This window comes from Macaca nemestrina, chromosome 4 (genome assembly GCF_043159975.1).
Source record: "Macaca nemestrina isolate mMacNem1 chromosome 4, mMacNem.hap1, whole genome shotgun sequence".
In the NCBI taxonomy this organism is placed as follows: domain Eukaryota; kingdom Metazoa; phylum Chordata; class Mammalia; order Primates; family Cercopithecidae; genus Macaca; species Macaca nemestrina.
This window is the reverse complement of record NC_092128.1, coordinates 89,621,277-89,647,485: the sequence shown is the minus strand read 5'-3', so window position 1 is coordinate 89,647,485 and position 26,209 is coordinate 89,621,277. Positions and strand designations below refer to the sequence as shown.

General features: G+C 36.3%; 1 protein-coding gene across 33 annotated transcripts in view; it reads right to left on the bottom strand.

Annotated features, from left to right (window-relative positions):
• Nucleotides 1–26,209, bottom strand: part of LOC105475646 (histone deacetylase 9) — a 919,991-nt gene that overhangs the window by 107,722 nt on the left and 786,060 nt on the right. For all 33 annotated transcript variants that reach the window (XR_011621594.1, XM_071094019.1, XM_071094020.1 and 30 more), the window contains one exon: nucleotides 16,421–16,539. Coding sequence is in view for 32 of the 33 variants with exons in the window: in XM_071094019.1 (XP_070950120.1) it covers nucleotides 16,421–16,539 (119 nt within the window). In the remaining variant the exon portion in view is untranslated. The remainder of the gene's footprint in view (nucleotides 1–16,420; nucleotides 16,540–26,209) is intronic.

Here is a 26,209-nt window from a genome sequence, read left to right as displayed (position 1 = left end):
TGTTCCCTCTACTTCATTCTTTGTATTTATCTTGAGCAGCATAAAGTCTTCTTCCCCACATATGAAAATCTTTGAAATGTTTATGGAAATGCTTACTAAATGAAGAAGTTTGCTAAATGCCCCAAATACTATTAAACCTGTACTATCGACATGTGCCTGGCTATCAAGACTGATTCCTTGTTACATAGATGTCTGGGAGAGTCATCCTATGGGCAGATCTCCAAGACTCTCCAAAACAAATCTCCAAAACTCTATGACTCATGTATTGTAGACTTCTAGTGGTTGCTCATTATAGCAGTTTTCATCCGTTAGGTGGTTTGAAGCATTTAAAAGTCAGACAGTTATACGCTGTTATCAAAACACAGATCTAGAACTGTTCAACTCTCATGCGTAAGAACAATATGCTCTGTAGGCGTTAAAGGTGTGATCATCCAGAGCTCTTTTGAGGCACATGAAAATGATAAGACTATCTAATACTGGTTAACATTTGTTGAGGGCTTGCTAAATGTCAGGCTTTAGGTTGAGATGTTTAAATGTGTTGCTGTACTTAATCTTCATAAATCTATGAGATAGATAGTCCTATTTGCATATGAGGAAATTAAGGCCAACTAAAACGGAAAGTAAATCGCCCAAGGTCACTCAATTAGAAAAATAGCAGTGGTCGGGGCAGTGGCTAATGCCTGTAATTCCAACACTTTGGAAGGCTATGAGGTTCACTTCAGCATAGGAATTCAAGACCAGCCTGGGCAACATAGCAAGATCCTATCTCTACAAAAAACACTTTTAAAGAAAAATGAGTTGGGTGTGGTGTTGCAGGCCTGTAGTGCCAGCTATTCAGAAGGATGAGGTGGGAGGATCACTTGAGCCCAGGAGTAAAGGCTGCAATGAGCCATAATTGCACCACTACACTTCAGCCTGTGTGACAGAGCAAGACCCTATCTCAACAACAACAACAAAACAAAGAAGAAAAGTGGCAGAGCCATGTGTTGGTCCTATAAAGGTGTATATACTGCAGAGCCTGCTTTTTGAACCACTGCCAAGTACTGGTCTGGCAGGCTGATCACTGTTTCCTTTTCTTTTTTTTATAGCAACAAGCCCAACACAACATGGATGCTTATTATGAAAATATCTTGAATAAACACCCATGCAGCAAACTTTTCAAGTAAAAGAAAAAATAAAGAGATCAACTTTAAATATATTTTTAAATAGGTCATTTGTTTTTTTAAAAAAATAGTCACTCCATACATGAATGTCAATAAATATCTTTGGAGCCTAGACAATGGCTGAGGTGATATTTTAGCCCCTGGGGACACATGGTAGTTAACAATACACAGGAACCTCAAAGAGTGTAGTTTTAGCAAAGTGGGATCAGGGAAAGTGATGGAGCATGATGGAGGGTGGGTACACTGCTCAGGAAAATTGACCTGGGAAGGTGATATCTGAGCTGAGAAGATAACCAGGTTATCACTGAAGAAGAGATCCTTTGAGTAGGATCTTTTCATGCAAACACCCTGATGTGAGTGACCCTGGTCTGTTAGAGAGACAGAAAGATTTTCCAGGCTCCAGAATAGTGAAAAAAGGGATGGCAGAGGAGCATAGGGTAGGGTAGAGAGTATATAGACATCATGTGTGGTAAGAAGTGTACATTATTGTAGTTGCAGGAAAAGAATATAAAGCAGAGGAATGATATGCCACAGATAGTCAATTGTTTGGTAAAATAGTTTCTGAAATATGTAATTTCTTCAGCTTATAGACAAATTTCACCAAGGCAGAGAAAAGAGGAAAACAGCATGGAATAAAGACCTTATCTATAGACTCTATTGTTACATATGACTAGACAAAGTCATTCCTGAAAAAGGGTTGAACATTACAAAAGCGTGCAGCGATCAAAGCCAGTATTTACAAATTTCATATTTATAACCTTAGGCATTTGTGTTTCACTTCTATCATTAAAATAAGTACATATTTTACAAAGGTGACTCATTTAGATTAAAAAGTTACATGTATTAAAAATGTAAAGAGATGATAGGAGGAGAGAAATAATAGTTTTAATCTGGCTAGATCCACACAATTTCTTATGGAACAAGCTGATACTAAGATCTTGGGATAGTGTTAAGGTGGGAGGTCGATAGGATAAGGACACTTCTTTAAGAGAAGTTTTGCATTTGAAAAACAACTTGGAAGAAAATTATACATCTCTGTTATGTCATTTTTCATATGTTTATTGAAAATGTATCATATCCTGGGATCCAGTGAAAGCTCATTTCTTATTTTATTTTATTATTTTATTTTTTGAGACGGAGTCTCACTCTGTCGCCCAGGCTGGAGTGCAGTGGTGCTATCTCGGCTCACTGCAAGCTCTGCCTCCCGGGTTCACGCCATTCTCCTGCCTCAGCCTCCCGAGTAGCTGGGACTACAGGTGCCCACCACCACGCCTGGCTAATTTTTATTTTATTTTTTTTATTTTTAGTAGAGATGGGGTTTCACCGTGTTAGCCAGGATGGTCTCCCGACCTCATGATCCGCCCGCCACGGCCTCCCAAAGTGCTGGGATTACAGGCGTGAGCCACCGTGCCCAGCCCAGTGAAAGTTCATTTCTATAGAGTTCTTTCTATTAATACTGAAAGATCAGGGAGAATTTATGGCACTTTACCTCCCACCTTAACACTATCCCAAGATCTTAGCATCAGCTTGTTCCATAAGAAATTGTCTGGATCTAGCCAGATTAAAACTATTATTTATCTCCTCCTGTCATCTCTTTACGTTTTTAATGCGTGTAACTTTTTAACCTAAATGAGTCACCTTTGTAAAATATGTACTTATTTTAATGATAGAAGTGAAACAGAAATGCCTAAGGTTATAAATATGAAATTTGTAAATACTGGCTTTGATCGCTGCACGCTTTTGTAATGTTCAACCCTTTTTCAGGAAGGTTACCTGGGATAAGAGAAAAGAGGGAGTTCATAAAAGTTACTCTTGGTCTGAAACTATGTGGGAGAAATGCTGGGTAAAGGAGGCTAAATAGCTCTCATTCTGAGGAATTGTAAGAGCTGTTGGTATGAGAACCACTGCAACTCCTGATGACTTATCTGTGGTCATGCATCTTGGTGTCACATGGGACAAGTCTAGAGGTTCAGTTGGAAAGGGATTAGGTAGAGGAAGAAAATATATGTGGAACCCCAGCCACTTCCTATAAAAATCAACAAAAATAACTAAATATTTCAAATGTTTTTAGAAATATAAAATAATTATGTTAAACATTTAAAAATAACTAAATAACTTAGTATTAATTTTCACATAAGAATGCAAATGTATTTTGGCATATGAATTCTGACCCCAGCTTATATGTATGAAAACAATAGTAGATTTAGTGGGGATGATATCATTTATACCTTATTATACGTAGAGTGTCACATTTTGCAAAGCATTTTATTTAGGTCCATTACCTCATTTGATTCTCATAATGGCCCTATATTTAGCCAAAGCAGACATGATTTGTACTATTTCTGCTAGAAAAATAAGAACATCAAGACACAAAAAAAGAAGTTAGTTGGTAGCCAATTAGACCCAAACTGCAGATCAATCAAGCCCAAATCCTGTTTCATTTCTTTCAATCACTAGCCCAGTGGTTCTCAAAGTGTGGTCCCTATATCAGGAGTATCAGCATCACCTGAGAGCTTGTTGGAAATGCCAATGCAGTCCCCTCTCCGGACCTACTAAGTCAGAAATTCTGGAAATGGAATTCAGCATGCCTAACAGGCCCTCCAGGTGATACTGATGCCTGCTAATTTGGAAACAATTGTGGTAGTCCATAGTGATTCTCCGGCCCATGGCAGTAGTGTGAGAAGAACTTCCTTTAGAGGGAAGCTGCATATCCATTCCCCATGATTTCCTTGATTACTTCATCAACCACACACATGTTAATAGCTGATTCTTGGTCACATGCTATTCCATACACTTAACACTGCTGGCAACAGGCCACGACATTACTTCAAAAAGGATTTGACCAACTGATTCTTTTCTGTATTGATTTGATTTGTAAGATGAATCATAAACCAATTATTTTACTTATAGCAATCATCATAATAAAGGGTCAAAATCTATGGTTATGGATATGTCAGGCCAAGGAAGAACCATTTTTTGTCTGAGCTCAAAGCAAACTCACAGTAAGAGGATCAACTATTGTTTAAAATTTGTCCCTGGCAATATTTTTTGTTCATTTTGTTATTTTAATTTTTGCTTCTTTGGGATTCTATTCAATCACTGGAAGTCTAAAGAAAATATAAAATAGAAATCTAAGGTATTAGATTAGGATGGCCATTGGCTGGGATTTTACAAATATCTCAAAGAATAAAACATCTTCCATTGAATCTAAGATGCCATCAATTGTGGCACAAAATAAATGTAACCGTTATTTTATATACCACTATGAAAATTTAAAAAAACAGCCCCAATCTCATGATAAAATAGCATCAAGTGTGAGAGACATTCCAATTTCAGACATGTCAAAATATGAAAAAGTGTACCTTAGTATTAATGGAATACAGTACACATTAGTTGCAGCTGGCATCTTCCTCTGGGGCAAACTCTGCTTACATATTTTCTTTTCATAAGCAATGTTGATCTGGCCCCAGTTATGGTACAGCTATAGTAACTTTGTTCTTCAAAGTTAAGTTGTAGTCATCCCAGCCTAAGGATTGTTTCACAGCATCAGTAACTAAACACTCCAGGTGGAAAATAATCTTCTACAATTTGGTATCTGAGTTATCATGTGGTATGAGGAAATAGGCAAGTGAGCAAGAAAGTGAATGCAGAGTAATAGTGAACATGGGGCACTCATTCACTCAAATAAATCTTTTGGTTGTAATTTAAAAATAAAATCATTCTCAAATTTGTGTTTTTATATCCTGACAAGTTTGCCTTCTTAATTAGCCATGTTGCTTTTTTTTATGTTAGCTGTTAAATATATAGGAGCGAACTCTATTACATGCAATCATAAATGTCTTGCAAATTCACTTCCCCTGTCATTGCAGGAAGCCATGTACTTGCTTGAGAATATAACAAAGAGACATACTACTGGTTTGCAGGAATTTTGAGTTAAAGAGTAAGTCCTTGACTCATTCTTGTGAAAAATGCTCCATGAAAAATAGGACACATGGTCTGTAAACTGCTAATATATTATAAAGCTTACTTTTCTGATCTGAAAATTTTTATTCAAATAAAAAAGTCATTGTTGGAAAAATTTTCTTTTTGAAAAATATTTTCACAATTCAGAGAAGCTTCCATAGTAATTAAAAAGTGCATACATATTTACTTGAGATTTTTAAATTACCCATTAAACCTAATGAAAATACATGAAGGTGGAAGTCTAGAGACACAAGATCAGGTTGCGGTTTTGTTAGTCTTCATCTCTGTGACTTAAGCATAATTACTTAATTTTTCTGTTACTTCTGAAATTAGAAACTTAAATGGTTGTAAAGTTTTGTAAAGATTTCAGAGGGATAAGAACATCTTAAAAAAGATATTAATACAAAAATACAAAAAGGTACTATGTATATATTATCTCCTTTAATCATAAAAGCAAAATAAGAAAGTGCAGAGAAGCATCAAGGCATAGTGCCACAGAGCACAGTGCCTAGCACATAGGAAACATTCAACATCACTGGCAGGTATTATAATTCTATCATCAATAATAACAACACAGCCAGGATGAAATTAATGTTCCCTTTTCAGTCAAGAATATTATCTTCAAGAGGTTAGGTGACATTCCTATGATAATTCTGATGGCCCAGGCCAGAATTATGACTCTTTCTGCTGGACAACCAGGTTGTGCTTTCACACTTACGACCACATTGCCCTCCACAGTCCTTGATAACTTAACCAAGCCATTTGTTTTGAGTAGAAAGTCATCTTTTTTATTTAAATTGTAATTCCCAAAGAATTGCTTGAAAACACCTCAAAATGATATTTTACATATCTACTACATGACTTCTGGCCTGCTTTTCCCCTAAAGTTTGGATTAAAGTTGAAGAATATGGGTATACAGAATCACCCTTTTTGCCAATTTTAAAAGGAACGGAAGAGGTGACATAAACAGAGTATAAAAGAGTAAAGAGAGGAGGAGAGGTTTGTTGTGTGGATATGGAGAAACAGGGATATAGACTCAGGTTTGAGGAACAGGTAAGGAAGGTCGAAGACATTCTTTCCTTCTTTTGCTGCCTCCCTTCATATTTTCAAATGCTGCATACTGAAAAAGAAACAGAAGCCCTAACTGACTAAAAACATTAGCCTAAGGTAACTTTAACACACATGCAGAGGGAGACTTGTAAAAGGATGTTCACTTCAGCATTGTTTATAGAAGTAACTATAGCCACAGATCTTTCCCCCTATGTTTTCTTCTATTAATGTTACAATTTCAGGTCTTACACATAAATCTTTACTCCATTTTGAGTGGATTTTTTTTTACATGGTATAAGATGAGGGTCTAATTTCATTCCTCTGCATTTGGGTATCTAGTTTTCCCAGCACCAATTATCAAAGACTGTCTTTTCTTCGTGGAGTGTTCTTGCCATCTTTGTCAAAAATCAATTGACCGTGAAGTGTGGATTTATTTCTGGGTCCTCTATTCTGTTCCATTGGTCTATGTGTCTGTTTTTATGCCAATGTCATGCTTTTATTACTATAGTTTTGTAGTAGCTGTTAACGTTGGAAAGTATGGCACCTCCAGCTTTGTGTTTTTTGATCAAGATCTCTTAGGGTGTTCAGGGTCTTTTGTGGTTCTGCACAAATTTTTGGGTTGATTTTGCTATTTCTGTGAAAAAATGTCATTGGTAATTTGATAGAGATAGAATTGAATCTGAAGATCGTTTTGGGTAGTATGCAGACTTTAACAACATTAATGCTTCCAATTGATGAAGAGGGGTTATCTCTCCATTTATTTACATCTTCTTTGATGTTTTTCATCAACATTTTATAGCTTTCAGTGTGGAGATCTTTCACCTCCTTGGTTAAATGTATTCCTAAGGTTTTTGCATTTCTTCCCTTTTGTAGCTATTGTACATGGGATTATTTCCTTAATCATTTTCAGATAGGTCACTGTTAGTATACAGAAATGATATTGATTTTTGTATGTTAATATTATATTCTGCAAGTTTACTGTATTCAGTTATTGGTTTTACCAGTTTTTTGTTTGTTTGTTTTTTGTTTTTCTGGTGTCTTCTGGATTTTCAATATGTAAAATCATGTCATTTGGAAACAGAGACAGTTTAACTTTTTCCTTTCCTATTTGGATGTCCTTCATTTATTTTTCTTGTCTAATTTCTCTCAGTAGAACTTTCATTAGTGTGTTGAATAGAAGTGAGAGTGAGCATTCTTATCTTGTTCCTGATCTTAGGAAAAAAACTTTTATTTTTTCACCATTGAGTATGATGTATTTATAGCCTCATCATATATGGCTTTTATTGTGTTGAGGTACATTCCTTCCATACCTAATTTGTTGAGAGCTTTTATTATAAAAGGACATTGAATTTGTTGAATGCCTTTTCTGCATCTATTGAAGTGATCATATAGTTTTTGTCCATCATACTGTTAATTGGGTATAACACATTCGTGGATTTGCCTACGTTGAATCATCTTTGCATCCCATAGATAAATCTCACTTGATCATGGTGAATGACCCTTGTAATGTGTTTTTGAATTTGGTTTGGTAATATTTTGTTGAGAAGTTTTTTTCTGACTCTTAAATGTGTTTCAGATAGTTAACTGTCAGTTAACTAAAATTGCAGTCGATTGTTAAAAAAAATCACTGGACTATTTATTCTGCATTGGCATATTCATATGTCAAGAGCAGAACATACGTCAATATATCATAACAAAATGCACAGTTTTTAGGCAAGCAGTGACTGAGGTATCCTCATCACAAAATAATAATGCTTTATTTTCTTTTAAAAACATTATCACTTTTTAAATTGTCTCTGGATTTATTATAAAGTAGGAATACAAACAGATATAGAAATGTGAAATGCAGGCACTTATTTTGCTAACCTGACTGTTAATTAAATGGACAATACACTTACTATTTACCTAAAATCCTGCATTGCTTCCAAAGATGTCTGCCCATCCTCCTTCCATTTTCTTCAAATAGGAGTCTAAAACTCCTTCAAAAAAGCTATAGAATTTGTGTTGTATATTTTGTGCTCAAATGTATCATTTAAACACCCAGACTTTCACTGAATATTTAGAATTGTTGAAATGATATGAACAATAAAATTCAAAACTATTAATTCACAATACCTGATCATTTATTACATAGGTTGTAGGTCAAATTATTATCTCCCTTCCCCACTCACTTTTTTTTTAACTGATTAGGAAAGCAACTTGATTACAAAATTTGTGAGAAACGTAGTTGAGATCTGAACATATATTTTCTGGTACCAAAATTAGCTATTTTTTACTCTCCTTTAATTCTTACTGTTTATTTCAAGTTTAATAATTAAAGGAGTCTATCAACTCCCACTGTCCTGCTTTTCTGAGCAGAGAGATTAAATGAGTTTCTCACCAATTATATTCAAGCAGGTGTTACCAGCTGGGTCTCAGCACTTTTGCCCAAGGCCTACTGATATAAGGAAATTATGACTTCCCTGAATACAATTCCTGTTAAAGGGAAACATTAAACAAGTGTCCATTGTCAGAAGCAGTTTTCAGAAAAACAATGTTTTGTTAATGAAATATTATAGGACACATAAATATGTGATTCAAAACTCAGAAAGAAATGGCAGCGATGGGGAGGATAGTAATGACAAAAAAGAAAAAAAAACTTACAAACTCCTGTTTCAAGAAACTTCGAATATAGTGGAAGAAATCATCTGACTTACTTAAAAAAATCATGGATTCTTTTTAGCTTTACTCATTTTAAAAAATGCTATTTAGACTATTGTTCCAGGCACCTGGCCAGTTTTTGAAACACAGCACAGAAGTGGATGAAAGAGGTTAATCTGTTGGTAGCTGGATGAGATGAAGCTTTGAAGAATAAATGCTGCATAGTATTCCCCTGTGTTCACCCTAACCTAAAAGAAATGAAGCACTTCAAGTTTAAGGTTGACCCTTCATGAAGTGGTACCTGGTGGGTAGGTTACTTCTAGACACTCCTTTTCTCCATATCTGTTTGTTGTGGCCTGAAATGCCATTATGAGAAGACAAGGCATTGAGTCCCTGATTACAGATAAGTAATAAGATACAACTGCTAAACAGAACTACTACATTCTGAATAGTTACAGAAGTATTACAACCATAACGTTAGCTGAAATACACTTACATTTAAAGTCCATAATCAGGTAATTAGTGAAGCATTTAAGTAAGTATGATCAGGTTCTTTATAGATTTTGATAATGTCGAAAAAATTAGACAGTTAGGAGAGCCACGAACATTTTAAGATAGGTATAGAGTCATTAGTAAAAAAGAACAAGGAAAAAAAGCAGTCAGCTTCACCAAAACACACTTAGTTCTGGCTCAATCTATATGCAACTCTGTGGACAAAAGAAATGGAAAAATTGAGGTTATTTGAGCTACATACCCACATATAACTTTTTGTTGAGTATCTGCACCTTGATAAAGAAAAAATATCCATTGAGAAGAGAGGATCTTAGAATCCAAACAGATTGTAATCAAGGCTATCTAAAAAAGTTCATATGTCTCATAGATGAGGAAACTAATTTATCTTATCATCTGTAATAACTGGAGTTAAAATCAAAGTGCTTATTCAGAATTTGTAGTTAGATAAAACTTCATGAGGCACCTGGGATGAAGCATGTACATGCATTGTTAGCAGACAACATAGACAACATGGCCTTGTGTATTTATCACAAGTTTGTTTCTCAGCATTTGTTCATTGGATTAGCACTCAAGATTTTAGAGTCTTATTTTTGGATCATTGACTGACTAATCAAGGCATCTTTGTACTTCCCTAAGAATAACTCACTGTTAAGTCTAAATTCATTTATACAGGTATCTTCTCCCAAATTGTGCTTTCTCACTGTCAAACAGGCACTCAGTGGGGGAAAGAGAATCAGAATATACTAAAAAGAAGTACAATTTTCTATTAAAAAAAAAAAGATGATAATTCAAGACTCTAAGGTTTGTTACCTGATTTTCCCCCTGGCAGCTATTAACTATTCTTTTTTAAATCACTTAAAATTTTTTTTAACTTTTACATTTGGGGGTACATGTGAAGGTTTGTTACATAGGTAAATTCATGTCACAGGGTTTTATTGTACAGCTTATTTCATTACTCAGGAATTAAGCCCAATAGTTATCTTTTCAGCTCCTTTTCCTCCTTCCACCCTCCTCCCTCAAGTAGACCCCAGTATCTGTTATTTCCTTCTTTGCGTTCAATAGTTCATCATTTAGCTCCCACTTGAAAGTGAGAACACATAGTATTTGGTTTTACATTCTGGCATTAGTTTGCTGAGGATAACAGCCTCCAGCTCCATCCATGATTCCACAAAAGACATGAGCTTGTTCTTTTTTATGGCTGCATAGTATGGTGTATATATACCACATTTTCTTTGTCCAGTCAATCATTGATGGGCACTTAGGTTGATTCCATGTCATTGCTATTGTGAATAGTGCTGCGGTGAACACTTGCGAGCATGTGTCTTTGTGGTCAAATGATTTATATTCCTCTAGGTATATATCCAGTAATGGGATTGCTGGGTCAAATGGTAGTTTTACTTTTAGCTCTTTGAGGAATTGCCACATTGCTTTCCACAATGGCTGAACTAATTTACACTCCCACCAACAGTGTCTAAGTGTTCCTTTTTCTCCACAACCTTGCCAGTACCTGTTATTTTTTTACTTTTTCATAATAGCCATTCTGACCTGTGTGAGATGGTATCTCATTGTGGTTTTGATTGCATTTCTCTAATGATCAGTGATATTGAGTGTTTTTTCATATGCTTGTTGGCTGCATGTATGTTTTCCTTTGAAAAATGTCTGTTCATATCGTTTCCCCACTTTTTAATGGGGTTGTTTTTCACTTGTAAATTTGAGTTCCTTATAGATGCTGGATATTAGACCTTTGTCAGATGCATAGTTTGCAAAAATTGTCTCCCGTTCTGTAGGCTGTCTGTTAACTCTGTTGATAGTTTCTTCTGCTGTGCAAAGGCTCTTTAGCTTAATAAGATCTCACTTGTCAATTTTTGCTTTTGTTGGGGTTGCTTTTGTGTCTTTGTCATAAAATCTTTACCAATTCCTATGTCCAGGATGGTATTGCCTAGGATATCTTCTAGGGTTTTTATAGTTTGGGGTTTTACATTTAAGTCCTTAATCCATCTTGAGTTGATTTTTGTGTATGGTATAGGGAAGGCGTCCAGCTTCAGTCTTCTGCATATGGCTAGCGAGTTATCTCAGTACCATTTATTGAATAGGAAGCCTTCTCCCCACTGCTTGTTTCTGGCAGTTTTGTCAAAGATCAGTTAGTCATAGGTGTGTGGCCTTATTTCTGGGTTCTCTATTCTGTTCCATTAGTCTATGTGCCTGTTTTTGTACCAGTACTATGCTGTTTTGGCTACTGTAGCCCTGAAGTATAGTTTGAAGTTGGGTAACATGATGCCTCCAGTTATGCTCTTTAAGCTTAGGATTGCCTTGGCTATTTGGGCTCTTTTTTTTGGTTCCACATGGATTTTAAAATAGTTTTCTTCTAGTTCTGTGAAGAATGTCATTGGTAGTTTGATAAAAATAGCATTGAATCTGTAAATTGCTTTGGGCAGTATGGCCATTTTAATTATATTGATTTTTCCTGTCTATGACCATGGGATGATTTTCTATTTGTTTATGTTTCCTCTGATTTCTTTGAGCAGTGTTTTGTAATTCTCATTGTAGAGATGTTTCACTTCCCTGATTAGTTGTATTCCTAGGTGTTTTAGTCTTTCCGTGACAGTTGTGAATGGGATTGCCTTTCTAATTTGGCTCTAGGCTTAACTGTTGTTGGTGTGTAGGACTGCTACCGACTTTTGTGCATTAATTTTGCATCTTGAAACTTTGATGAAGTTGTTTATCAGCCGAAGGAGGTTTTGGGCCAAGACTGTGGGGTATTCTAAATATAGAATCATGTTGTCTGCAAACAGGGAGTTTGACTTCCTCTCTTCCTATTTGAATGACCTTTTATTTCCTTCTCTTGCCTGATTGCTCTGGCTAGGACTTCTAAACTATGTTGAATAGGAGTAGTAGAGAGAAGGCATCTTCGTCTTATGCCGGTTTTCAAGGCGAATGCTTCCAACTTTTGCCCATTCAATATAATGTTGGCTGTGGGTTTGGCATAGATGGGTCTTATTATTTTGAGGTATGTTCCTTCAATACCTAGTTTATTGAGAGTTTTTATCAAGAAGGGGTGTTGAATTTTATTGAAAGCCTTTTCTGTGTCTATTGAGATACTCATGTGGTTTTTGTCTTTAGTTCTGTTTATGTGATGAATCACATTTATTGATTTACTTGTCAAAATAACCCTGTATATTTGCAGACAGAAATGGTTTCTGTCTCAAGGACTATAAAGTATTTATTAAAGGAATGTATTTCACATGTTTATAAAAGGAACATACTTTTTATCAGATATGGCTATCATCTCACAATGACTTTTGCATAATTCCAAAGGAAAAACATATTCTTGTTCACATGACAAAAGCAATTTGAACATATGAATTCATGGCCTGACACCAACAAAAGTAGCGAATGCTTATATGTGTTGAAAGAGAGGAAAAAATATATGTTGTGGCAAAATGAATTTAAACCAAAGAACCCTTTTTTAAAATGTTAACAACACTATAAAGCCAGGGGGTGCTAGTATATGGTGAATTAATTTCATTGTTTGAATATTGCACTTTGTTGTCATGACAACCTGATTAAGTTGTAACCTGAAGACAATTATATCTGATTCAGCATATTTAGAAAGATAAACTGATAACATCAAGGTAAAGTTTGATGCTGGGTTTAGGGCAGGTTAAAAAGCTATCCAGTCATTTCAGGTTGGGATTTAGCCTTGGTCCTTAAGGAGCAGCACTGATACTAAATATGTAATTCAGATTGTTTATTAAAACTTCAGCAGAAACCAATGCCAAAAGTTTTACAGTTTCATAACAGAAAACACTTAATATGTCAAGAAAGGAGAGGAGAAAAGAGGAGGAAAGTAAAACATCACTAGTGAAAGGAATTACCTTTAATTTTAAATCACCTCTATATTTGGACTGAGATATTGGTGATTACTCCAACCTTTTATTATTATTTTTCAATCAGGTAACTAATGTTTAAAAACAAACAAAAACCCTAGATACTTCTACTTCATTTCTCTTTTCCTTTCAGAGATAGCAAACAAAACTATTTTGAAAGACCGATTCAATGTGCTAAGAAAATATAATTTTAGAATCTCTGACATGGATAGCATCCTCAAAACCACTCTCTATAATTATCAAATATTCTACTTGGAGCAGGAATGAGTTTTGCTAGAATTGGAAAACACTGGGAGAGGAACTTGGTTGTGTTTCTTCTTCCTACTTTTTACTTTAGAATTTAGCCCATTTCTAACTTCATTTTGGGATCACCCTACTCCCACAATGAAGGATGACTTCCTGAACAAGACGGTGAAAGTCCAGTGTTAATTGCCTGTCCAGAACTTTTGGACCAAAACAATACGAATGCGTCTGCCAGATGGTTAGAAAGCAAACAAAGATACCAGGTGGGGATTCCTTTAGGGAACAACTATTCAGCTATCTAGTAATCCCAGCTTCTACCCATTTGTTGTGTGAGCATCTCTGGAAAGTATAGCTGGCAAACTTAGGCTTCCATGAGATAATATATACAGTTGCCCAAATGTGAGGCTTTGCTGTTTTTCATTTAAGTATCACAAAACTAGTCAATGTCTGTCATAGACTATGTTTGGGGGATTAAGGGTCATGGGCACTAATATGGTCTCTGTAGTGTGCATCCAAATTCTCTATTCTCATCTGGGCATGATGGCTCATGCCTGTAATCCCAACACTTTGGGAGGCCAAGGCAGGTGGATCACCTGGGGTCAGGAGTTCGAGACCAGCCTGAGCAACACGACGAAACCCTGTTTCTCCAAAAAATACAAAATTAGCCAGGCATGATGTTACATGCCTGTAATCCCAGCTTCTAGGGAGGCTGAAGCAGGGGAACTGCTTGAACCCGGGAGGCAGAGGTTGCAGTGAGCTGAGATCATCCCATTGTGCTCCAGCCTGGGCAACAAGAGTGAAACTGCATCTCAAAAAAAAAAAAAAAAAAAAAAAAATTCTGTTCTCATGCATTTTATGAAACATTTTCTTTTTAATGGAAAAAATACAGAAAATGCCTCATGCAATTTCACCTAACTACAATTCAGGATAAGAACTTTGATTTTAACCCCAGTTCTTCCAGATTTTTAAATAAATTAGTTGCCTCGTCCATAAGATACGTGAAGAGTTTCAACTACAGACTGTTTAGATTCTAAAGACCTCTCTTCTCATTGTATATTTTTTTCCTTATTAAACTGCAAATATGCAAAAGGTCAAGTATTATATCACTTAAAACTTATGTCTGCTTGCTTTTCTTAGGAAATAGGCACCTAGCAGAGAGCATATGGTTCTTGAGCAGGAAACATACACAAGGGAAGAAATGGGTATGGAGGGACCGGCAACGACGGGAGGGGAGTTGGAGGCATTCTAGACAAACTGATTCAGAGATGGAACACAATGAAGAGCTTCCTCTCAAATGGATAAAGATATATGTAAATGGGTAAAAAATATATTGCAGACGTTATTGTACCATACTAAACCTAGAAGTGGTAGAACCCATGTCTCCTATGCCTAATGACCAAAAGAAACCATGAGACTATTCTCAAGGTCGCATTTGAGATTTGAACTTGACTTGGCCAAAAATGAAGACACAAGGGAACAAAATGATCAATCCCTTTAACTAGTTCTGACAAATAGTCTTGTTACAACTTTCCCTGTGGCAAGGAGAAAGACTTAAACATAGACACTCCTCTCTTCTGAGTGAGATTCTTAGATTTAATGGCAAAGAACATCTTTTCTAGGGTTCCTTCTTTCTTCGCAAGGTATTTTGTACTTTTTGGGTTTATCTCAACTTGATGTACAAACTCTCTTTTTCTATGTTCATTTAGACAACTATTTACTAGTTTTGACCCACAAGTGAGGTTTATCTGTGATGGAAAGACTGACTTCCATTGAGTGGAGTTCCATGGATAACAATAATAATTTTTAAAAGGCCATACAGACATTGAATCAGAGCAAACACCTCTCTATTCAATTTTACCAAAATCATGAATTATTTTGCTTTGTTTGTCTTTGTGGAGTTTCCTGTTTTAATATGTTTTTAATAGACAACAAGACACAAAGAATCCTGGGTAAATAATACATGTTAAAAATAGTTACTACCTAACAATGTTACTGGAACAATTAGAGTGCAAAAAACTCTTTCACATGAGAAGCCAACTAAAAACAAAGGTTGGCATGATGCTATTTCTTTGATTCTTTTTAAATTAATACAGCACATTTGGTCCAAACTCATTTCTCCCACTTAAAAGTATTTGGGTTTTTTTGTTGTTGTCTGCTTTGCAACTCTCCCTAAAATATACCATTGTGGGCCTATTCTTTGTGTAATTTTACTTTTTTCTTCTATTTTTAAATAGACACCCCTAGTGCCAATGTACATTTATATGTGAGCTATATATATACACACATATCCTTTTTTTCCCACTCAGAGAGCAAGGGAATTATTCTTAAAGAAATCCTCTTTCTAGCCAGATTCCATTAGGTTGTGTTATTCAAATGCACTGTAACATAAAATTTATTTCTTCACGTGGTGTCCAGTTGCTAAGGAACACAGCCAAAAAGTTCAACTTTGCAACACAACAGAAGACGAGTAGAGATTATGAGAGTTGCCCATAGACACATACAGAGGCTCTGAGCAAGGGGAATGACACTTTTGTTTTCAAACCTGGAAGTGCATAATATTATTAAGAAATAGCTATTTTTATCCCATGGACAATGGAACTTCCATTCTCCTTGGAAAAGCACAGTAGCTTTTCTAGACTCATGACCTCTCAAGTCATGCAGCACATTTTAAACAGAAGCCCTATCACTTCTGCCTTTAAATGCAAAACAGGTCTCCTGAAAAGCATACAATTTCTGAAATGTGTTGTCATGTCCACCAAAGGAAACACTTCAACTTTGTTTTTCTTAAAGGCAAATTTCTACAGAAACATGAATCTGACAGAGCAATAAACACCATCTGAATCATTTTCAAATGTCTCACCCAAGTTTACTGGACACATGTAAAAGGTGGTGCCTATCATAAAGACCTAAAAGATGGTATGATATCAGAGCCTTTCATAAAGTCCTGAAAGAGATACTTACATTTTGCTGTCACTTTGTACCCTCCTAGAGGAGGGGTGTGGCCTTCCAATGCATCGAATCCAGCGGATACTAAGACCATATCTGGATCAAACTCTTTGGCCACAGGCTTCACGATGGTCCTGCACAGTAAAAATGCAACCGGTCACATGTGGGACTGGTGAATACCTTTAAAAATCGTTCAGTGGAAATGACCTGGCACAACAATAGGAACTTCCCAAGAATAAAGAAAAGTGGAATACAAACATTATTTGAATGGAACAAAAATGTATCATTTCCTTAATAATGAATCGCTATTATTTTAGCATCCCAATTCAGTCTTTTTTCTTTCATCTTTTTTCCTCCAAATGGAAAAACAAACAAACAAAAAAAACAAACTGCTTTGCAGGTACATTATAAAACCCATCATATTACACATACGTCTGTGGCTGTTTTATCGCACTGCCTATAAAAAACTGCTTCTTCCAAGGGAGTGACTAATGTTTTACAGAGGAAAGTCAAAGCTTTAGTGAAAACCCGGCTTGCTCCAGTTAGTGAGAACTTGGTGTAAATTTGAACTATAAATTTCTTTTGGGAAAAGTTTGCTTTCCCAACTTAAAAAAAAAAAAATTTAAATATTTATCATGGTAGGGGGTGACTCTTGCAAAGGAGAAACACGAAATTCCCTTAATAGAATCCAGACTACAATGTTAAGTGAGTCCAAAGTCAGACACACCAGGAATGTGGCAGCCTCATCCATGACAGCAACCCCTGCTGGCCCCAGTCAGACACTTCAACACTTCCCTTCTCAACTTCAGGGCTCCCAAACCTCTTTCTCATCATTGCTAGGTTTGAGAAAGAATGACTAATGGATGCAACTGGGCTTTATAAAATTTTTACACAGGCTTGAAGACCAGTATGCCATCATAAAAATTCAAATTTCAAAAACTATTTACTGAAATGGGGAAACTGCATGCTATAATAAATTTAAAAAGTAGTACAGTCACTCTTGTGTGTTTGTGAGAGATAAACTAAAACAAATATTAAAATAGTTATCCTTCAATAATGACATAATTACTTTAATTTTTATGTTTGTAAGTTTTCCAGATTTTCTATAATGATTACATATTAATTTTATATTTAAAAGTTATTGCATATCATAATCAAGAAGTTGCAGTTATGCAGTAAAAATATTTAGTTGAAACTTACCTAGAAATGTAAATGATTGAAATATTTTTCCTAATAATCCACTACTGTCATAAAAATTCTATCCTTCAAGTTCATAAATATACATGTAAGTGACTTCCCCAGTAGTCCTTCCAACAACTGGTAAACCACATAAATCTGAATTGGCTCATCAGTAAAACTAAGTGAAAACCTAATTTTATTTACTATACACAATTGTATTAAGTTTTTTCTTCAATAAAATTAAAAATTTCTAATACAGCTACATTATTAAGAGATATACTAGGTTCTTCCCCATCCCAGTAATTGCAAATCTTACATTATGGTTTTCATTAAAGGTGTCACATATAATACATTCATTATTTTTCATGAGTGAAATAGTCCTGTGGTATATGTTGGGATATTAGAGATTGGAATAAGTTTTTTCAAAGAATTAAGAGTGCTCTATCAAGATACTGTATTTAATTTTATTAATCCTACATACTCCCTTAGAGAATGGATGCTGCTACAAAATTCAGTAAGTAGATGATTGAACCAGATTGTCCATGCAATCATAAGCATCATAGTAATTAATTTTCCATCTCTTTTCCCTCTATTGGAAGGTCATTCTTCCCTCATTTTCCCCCCAGTATTTACCCATCTTTTAAGGCACAACTCACATACTATCTTCTCAATAAAGTCTTCTCTCTACCCATGGATATTAAATATAGGTGCATATTTTCAAAGTACAAGAAGACAGCAGAGGAGACAAGATTGCCCATATAATTTTAGAACATTGAAAACATAGAGATGATCTACAGAGTATAAGCGCCTACAGAGAAGACACAAAAAGCAAGCTAATTTTTCTCTCTCTTCTTGGAAAAACTAACTCAAAAAGCAGAAAATGCCAACAGTCAGCTTATTTTTCCAATCTTCCTATAGTTAATCAGTGGTCAAAAAGCCCCATTCACATTTACAGTACTCTTTTCTTAAATACGATGGATGCAAATATTTTGTTAATACAGACTTACAGGGAAACTATAGCTCTCTATGCCACATATCTCTGAATATACGGAATCTACTGGTTTCTATCTGAAGCAAATTGCACATTTGCTATGTAGGTCACTTCTAAATTCACAAACACAATGTGTTTTCTAATTTCCTGTGGGTTTTCAAATTCCTTCATCTTATAGGCCTAATCCTATATATCTGAACTCATTCCAAAAAGTAAGAAAAAGATAGAAAATTTAGAAAAAGGATACATCACCTGATAGAATCCTTTCACTTAAAAATATACTCGCCTAGAATTATGTCTGGGTGGAAGCTGTTTTTTGAATCAATTAGTGAAGCATGATAAGAACAGAGGCATTATGCTGCAATGCATGCTGTGTGTTTTCGATTAAATTGAAGAACTACATAGCAATAGATGGTTATGGATGGTGATATTGGTAAGGTTCATTCATTCATTTCAACAAGTATATGTTGAGTGTCTACTATGTTGCAAACACCATCTTGGTCTAAAGATGTGCTCAATTTTGAACTGAATATTATTTATTTTCCTATTGTCAGCATTGAATTCTTACTCTCTTCTCTGATAAATGAATGAAACTGAGACTCCACAGATCTCTTTATTTTGGCAATGACTTTACAAATGTCCATGGAAGTGTTCACTGTTCCATTTATGCCAGTCTAGATTAATTTGTACTCAAAAAGATCTATCATGTCTGAAAGACTGAATAATGTATTTGAGGGTAAAAAGTAGGAAAAACAATGTAATTTTTATTAAAACAAATCTTCGAAGGCACTAATTTAAAATTTTTTCTGAAGAATTGGGATTTCTGATTAAAGTTAGCAAACAAAGCATACATGTTTTCCTCTCATCTTTTCCAATATCCCACTGAAAAGAAAGTATAGGAAGATACATATGAACTCATGGTTCTTAACAGATGAATAATTTAGATGACTGTATCCATGGGTTAGTATATATTTCCTAAAAGCAATGGCACCCCAGTGGCAAGGAGCAGAGTTAATACCCAGATCTTCCTTTCTCATATCAATCTCCAGTAAAAGGACCCAGAGATCCTTGGAGAAGTGGTTGATTCCAGCACTGCATCAGGGAAAATACTACATGACTCTGGAATATCTTGTGGTGACAGAAATCAACAAAATGCTTAAAAAAAGACATGGACATGTCAGTAGGACATGTGAACCAATATGAAAGCACTTCCAATGGCCAAAGCTGAAACAATTTGAGGAGCAAAATAAATAATGATAGTATAGGATTATAATCCAAACAATTAAACACCAAGTCCATAGTGAATACATAATAATTGAATAGAAAGGAGAGAAAATAGCTCTCTTACAGAAAAATATCATCTAATAAATGTAGAAGAATTGAGGAAAATATATAATTACCATTGGAACAAGACAGAAATAATTCATGCAGGCAAGATTCAAGGATGGATACCAAAATTAGTGGAGCCAGGCATTGTGGCTCATGGCTGTAATCCCAGCACTTTCAGAAGCCAAGGCAGGAGAATTGCTTGAGCTTAGGGGTTCCACCCTGGGTAACACACAGAGACCCCATTTCTCCAAAAAAGACTAGCCACGCATGGTAGTGTGTGCCTGTGGTTCCAATGACTTGGCAGACTGAGACAGGAGGATCGTTTGAGCCCAGAAGTTTGAGGCTGCAATGCATTATGATTGTGTCACTGCACTCCAGCCTAGGTGACAGAGCAAGACCCTGTCTCAAAAAATAGTAATAACAATAATAATGATAATAAATAAGATTAGTGGACAAAAGTTCGTGGACAATCATTATATTTGCATAATCCTAAAGTATCTTCTGTGAGGTACTAAAAAGGAAAATAATAGAAACTTTGAAATGAAGAAAACACAGACACTACCTGAATAAAGTTAACATCTCCTATAATTGGACATACCGGCATCAATACTCCCTGATATGATGCATTAAAGGCAAAGCAGTCCTATGGCATTTTTGCTAAAAACATATAACTTCAAATCTCATAATGAGGAAATATTAAACAAATTTAAATTGAGAAATATTTGACAAAATAAGTGACCAGTATTCCTCAAAAGTCATGGCCATAAAAAACAAGAGAAGATTAAGGACTTGTTACAGATTGGAGGAGATTGAGGAGGCATGGTGTCTAAGGTCAATGCAGTACCCTGGATTGGATTCTGGGACAGAAACAGGACATCAGTGGAAAATTTGCAGTCCCATATAAAATCTGTAGTTTAGATACGAGCATTGTACACATATTGCTTTCTTAATTTTGATAACTATACTATGATTATGCAAGTTTTTAATATTAGGGTACACTAGGTGTTGGTGTACAGGAACTCTGCCCTATTTTGACAGCTTTTGCTGTAATTTCAATATTATTTCAAAATAAAATGCTAACAAGTATCAGAATATCAAAATAAATAAAATTATAGCAATTAAAGACGGTAGGACAATTGTCACCTACCGCCCTGCATATGCGCCCATGGGACCACAGAAGAGATGAGAGAAACTCCATCCAATTGAGCCCGTGTCAGGAAAACTCTCTAAACCCGTGTTTTTTTCCTGCTGTCACACTACCACAATAATCATCAATACAGAAGACTTCTGTGATCAAAGGTGGGTGCTTTTCTCCACATGCCAAGTAGTGGACATCTGCTGGGTGTTCTCCAATTCAATTTCAGCACTATCTACCTGGAGATAGATAGTGCAGATCCCACAAGTTAAGGACTCAGTCTCTTTAATAGTCTGTTCTTGCACTGCTATGAAGAAATACCTGAGACTGGGTAATTTATAAAGAAAACAGGTTTAATTGGCTCACAGTTCTGCAGACTGTACAGGAAGCATGATGCTGGCATCTGTTTGGCTTCTGGGAGGCCTCAGGAAACCTACAAACATGGCAGAGTAGGAGGAAGAGAGAGAGGAAGGAGGTGCTACTTTTAAACAACAAAATCTCATGAGAACTCTATCATGAGAACAGCACTAGGTGAGTGGTGCTAAACCATAAGAAACCACTCCTATGATCCAATCACCTCCCACCAAGCCCCACCTCCAGCATTTAGGATTACATTTTGACATGAGATTTGGTGGGACACAGATCCAGACCAAGACTACTCTCCCAAGCCGCCTCCCCACCCCTGGCCTGCAACACACACACACACATACCAATTGTGAGTCCAGGAACTTCCCTTCAATCTGGGGTTCCCATAACCCCCTCTTTGGGTTGGATTAATTTGCTAGAGCTGTTTCACAGAACTCAGGGAAGCACTTACTGACATTAACTTTATTATAAAGGACATTCAAAGGCTGCAGATGAAGAGATGCATAAGAGAAGGTATGGGGGAAGGCATGTGGAGTCTCCATGCCCTCCCTGGGAATGCCACCCTTCAGGAACCTCTACATTTCCAGCTATCTGGAAGCTCCCCAAACCAGTCCTCTTGAGTTTTTATGAAAGCTTCAGGACATTCAGCATTCCATCATTCCAGAGAGAGTCTTAAGACCTACAATAAGAAGGGTGGGAAGAGTAGAGTCCTGCCTTGGGACAAGTGAAAGGAGAGCAGGAGAAGTAGGCCTCTGAGGCCTAACACACCCAACATTATATTACTTTTAATGGAAAAAACCACAATTACTTTTGCACCAGCCTACTAAGAAAAAAAACTGTAGCAAGAACTATGGGAGTTATGAGCCAGGAACCATGGACAAAAACTAATGTATGTCCTAATACCATATGCCCCACTGAGGAAACGGGTATGGTGATGGAAAAGAGGCAGGACTTAAAACAAGAAATTAAAAAATTATCAGTCAGTTAAGAACATCAGACTACATCCAACACCTTAATTACCTTTCCTCGATGCCAGCAACCAAGCAACACAATCAGATTGCCTCTTTCTTAAAGAAAAGTATGTGTGTGTGTGAACAAAGCTAAGACTTCTAATGTAGATACTGGGACTCTAACGTGTAGCCCTCCTTATTTTGTCATTTATGGGGATCCAGAGACCAAGAGCTGCTGTCTTCTAGAATGCTAACACTAAAGTGGGGTTTGACAGTCCACACACACTCAATTGACCCATTTATACAACCACAGGGAAAACTGGTACCAGCTACTACTTTCTTAAATATGAGTGGAAAATCAGGGATTACCTGGCATATAAGAAGACCATGTATGAAAGAAAGAAAAAAAAAGATTAAAACAAACATGTATATAGAAGACTCTAAATGAAACAGAGAAAGTTCAAACAACAAAAATAATAATTTCAAAGAAATGCTGGAAAATATTTTAGCCTTAAAACAAAGACATGCTGTTATGAAAAAGAACAATCAAAGAACAAGGGAAGTACTTAAAGATAAAAACTAAAATTGCATAACTTAAAAAATTAGTAGAAGATCTGAAGAAATAAAATTGAAAAAATCTTCCAGAAGAGGAAGAAAATAGGTAAAGTATAAAATAGATGGGAAAATATAAGACACAGAGGGTCTTGCAGAAGTCCTATATTTAAATAATAGGAGTCGCTGAGAGAGCCAAGAAAAGAGAGGAGAGGAAATGATCAACTTACAACAGGAGATAATTTTTCGGAACTAAAAACACTTAAGTCTATGAATTTGATTAGTCTAACCAGTGTGAAGCTCTATGTATTTTTTTTAAATACACACTTGTCAGATCCTAAGAGATCCTTAAAAAGAAAAAAATGTGTCCTCAAAGAATCAGAAAATGATATTGACAGCAAAGTCCTAATCAGTAGCACTGAATGTTTTTACATTCTGAGGGAAAATTATTTTTAAACTTTAATGCTGCTTGCAGCCATCACATACTAGTTTTTAAGTATGTGACTTAAATAAAAATACTTTAAAATATATTAGGGCTCAGAAATTTATTTTTCAATGCACCCTTTCCAAATAACTTACTTGACAATGTACTTTTGAAAAGCAAGGAAGTGTATGAAAGAAAGAATGAGGCGTGGGACCAAGTAGTGGATATGCCATCATAGGAGAATGAAGAAGATTCACTGGTGATTTGCACCTACATTGCTTTGCTAGAAAACACATGCTTGAAGCAATAATAATGGCATATATGCTCTTTTGTCCTCACTTACCAATGGTTATTCTGTCATGCTCTTCTTGAAGAACAACCCTCTTCCTTCTTCCCTGCTTGTCTCCACCCCTGGTGAAACCCATGCTAGTGAGAATAAACCGACCTTATAAAAATAAAAGGAGACAGAAAGAGTACTACCACTAATAGAGATATCGATCATGTGACTAGAAGCTAAACACAGTAAGCAGAAAAGAATTCCACTTTAAATTTCTTTCCATGAGATTTGGAACAATTGATTCTGGTTCTGAACTTCCTCAGAATCAGATTTCTGGAACTGTTTCATCTCTAGTCAATGGCCAAACAATTGGTTGCACTGACATTGAGTCAAGTGTTGTCCTTAAGTTGAACCACACTAGTAATTTCCCATGACTCACCCCAGCATGTGCTGAGTGAACGGTTTAAGACGCTACCCACTCATTTGACGTGCTCAGTTGCAAGAAGGGAGCTCCCATAGGAGCAGAATTCTGGCTTGGTTCCACAGCCTGCAACTCAAAATTATAAAGCAAATTTCACAACATCTTAACCTACAAAGTTACTCAACAATATTTTTATATTCATTTAGAAGTAATTTATTGAGTCCCTGCCATATGGGAAGCACTGGGATGGTGCTGGGATTCAAAGATGCAAATATGTTGTAACTCTGCCTTCAAAAAGATCGTAGGTTAGAAGGAAAGGCAGGTGGAAAACAAACCCAGGCACACACAATGTGCTGAGGGACAGAGAAGAGCGGACAACCAACAAGGAAGAAACAATGTGAAGGAAGTCCACCCGAGAGGATGTGTAAAGTGAGTTAGGACATCAGTTACAGGCCAGGGTTCACAGCAAAGTCCCTGATTTCTTGCCTTTATGGAGTTTACATTCTAACAGGGGAGAAAGACACTATATAAATAAACAAGTAAGCATGTAATAAGAACTAAGGTGAAAAACAAATTGTACAGAAAGTCACAGGGGTGGTGCACATTGAGACAGGGGTACCCAGAGAAGGCCATTCTGAGGTGGACATAGCCCTGAAGTACGAGGGTCTTCCATGTATTCAGGGCATCAAAAGAATGTCACTGTGGCTCACACAAAGTGAATGAAAGGAAAGATGGTTGGAAATGGGATCAGAAAGGTGGCATAAAGTCAGTTCATGTAGCATCTCGTAGGCCATTGTGAGGACATTGGATTTCATTCTGAACAAGAGTGGAAACTCAAAAGTTTTGAGTAGGCAGTTATATGATCTTATATGTCACCTCTGAGACAGCAGATTCTGATCCCCTGTATAATTTATAACAACATATTATAATCATGCAAATGTAAATTATAGGTGAACATCCAAACCTACCTTTTTTCTTTATAGTCTAATTGTATGTCATTGCATGAAAGCATCAGATTATAAAATTATACCTTTTCAAATGGTACAATAACTTTTTTATCTTTTAGGTTTTTTGGGCAAAAACAAAAATGCACATTATAGACTGCACAGTTTTTCATGCATTCACCTATGTTTGTGCATGAAGTACAAGGAAAAGATGCTCCCAAGCAAAGTGGTGAAGGCAGCATATCAAAGAACTGTTTCTACACAGATTCCAGGCAGCAGTTGTGGCTGCTGGTGCTGCAGATCAGCCCCCAGCGCCTCACACACCACAGGCCCAGTAGGATCCTTGTGGGGGGCACTAAATGAAGGTTTACTATGGACATTTGTGGAAAATCGTCAGTGCTAGGAGCTCTAAGCACACCAGGTATAACCGATGTTCTCCTCTAGCTCCACCAGCCCAGACCTGAATAAGTCCTGCTCTTCTTCCTTAACCTTCACCCTCCAACTCTTTACACCCGAACACACACACATTGCCCCCTTCTCTCTTTTACCACCCCCTATTTTTATTGCCTCAATTTTTCATCTTTGGCAGCTCCCTGTCTCTTTCTCAAACCCATAGCCAGTCTTCCAAGGAATCCTATTGTCTACACTTTCAAAATATATCCAGAAATTTACCATGTTCCTACACCTCCACTCATCCTGGCCTGTGCCAGCTTTACTGCTCACCTGGATCACAGCCGTGGCCTCCTCGGAGGGGCCCATCCTACCTCTTTACCCCTGTACTCTGTTCTCAAAATGGATACCGGCAAGCTTAACATGTTTAATCAGATCCTTATCATTTCTCTTCTAGTGAAAGCAAATTTTGTTGTTGTTGTTTTGTTTGTTTTAATGACCCATGAGTCTCTGGTCAGTGAAGCTTGGCCAGAACTCTATTCACAAATATGCCTGATACACTCTGGTCAAAGGAATTTTTTTTAACAACTAAAATGTTTATTGTGGTAAAATGTACATTAAATAAAATGTACTACTTTAACCATTTTAAATATTTAACCATTTAAGTTCGGCGGCATTAAGTATATTCTCACTGTTGTGCAACTATCACCACCATCCAACTCCAGAACTTTTTCATCTTTCCAAACTGAGAAACTCTGTAACCATCAAACAGTGACTCAATAACTTCCCATTTCCACTTCCTCGAAGGCCCTGGCAACCACCATTCCAATTTCTGTCTCTATAAGT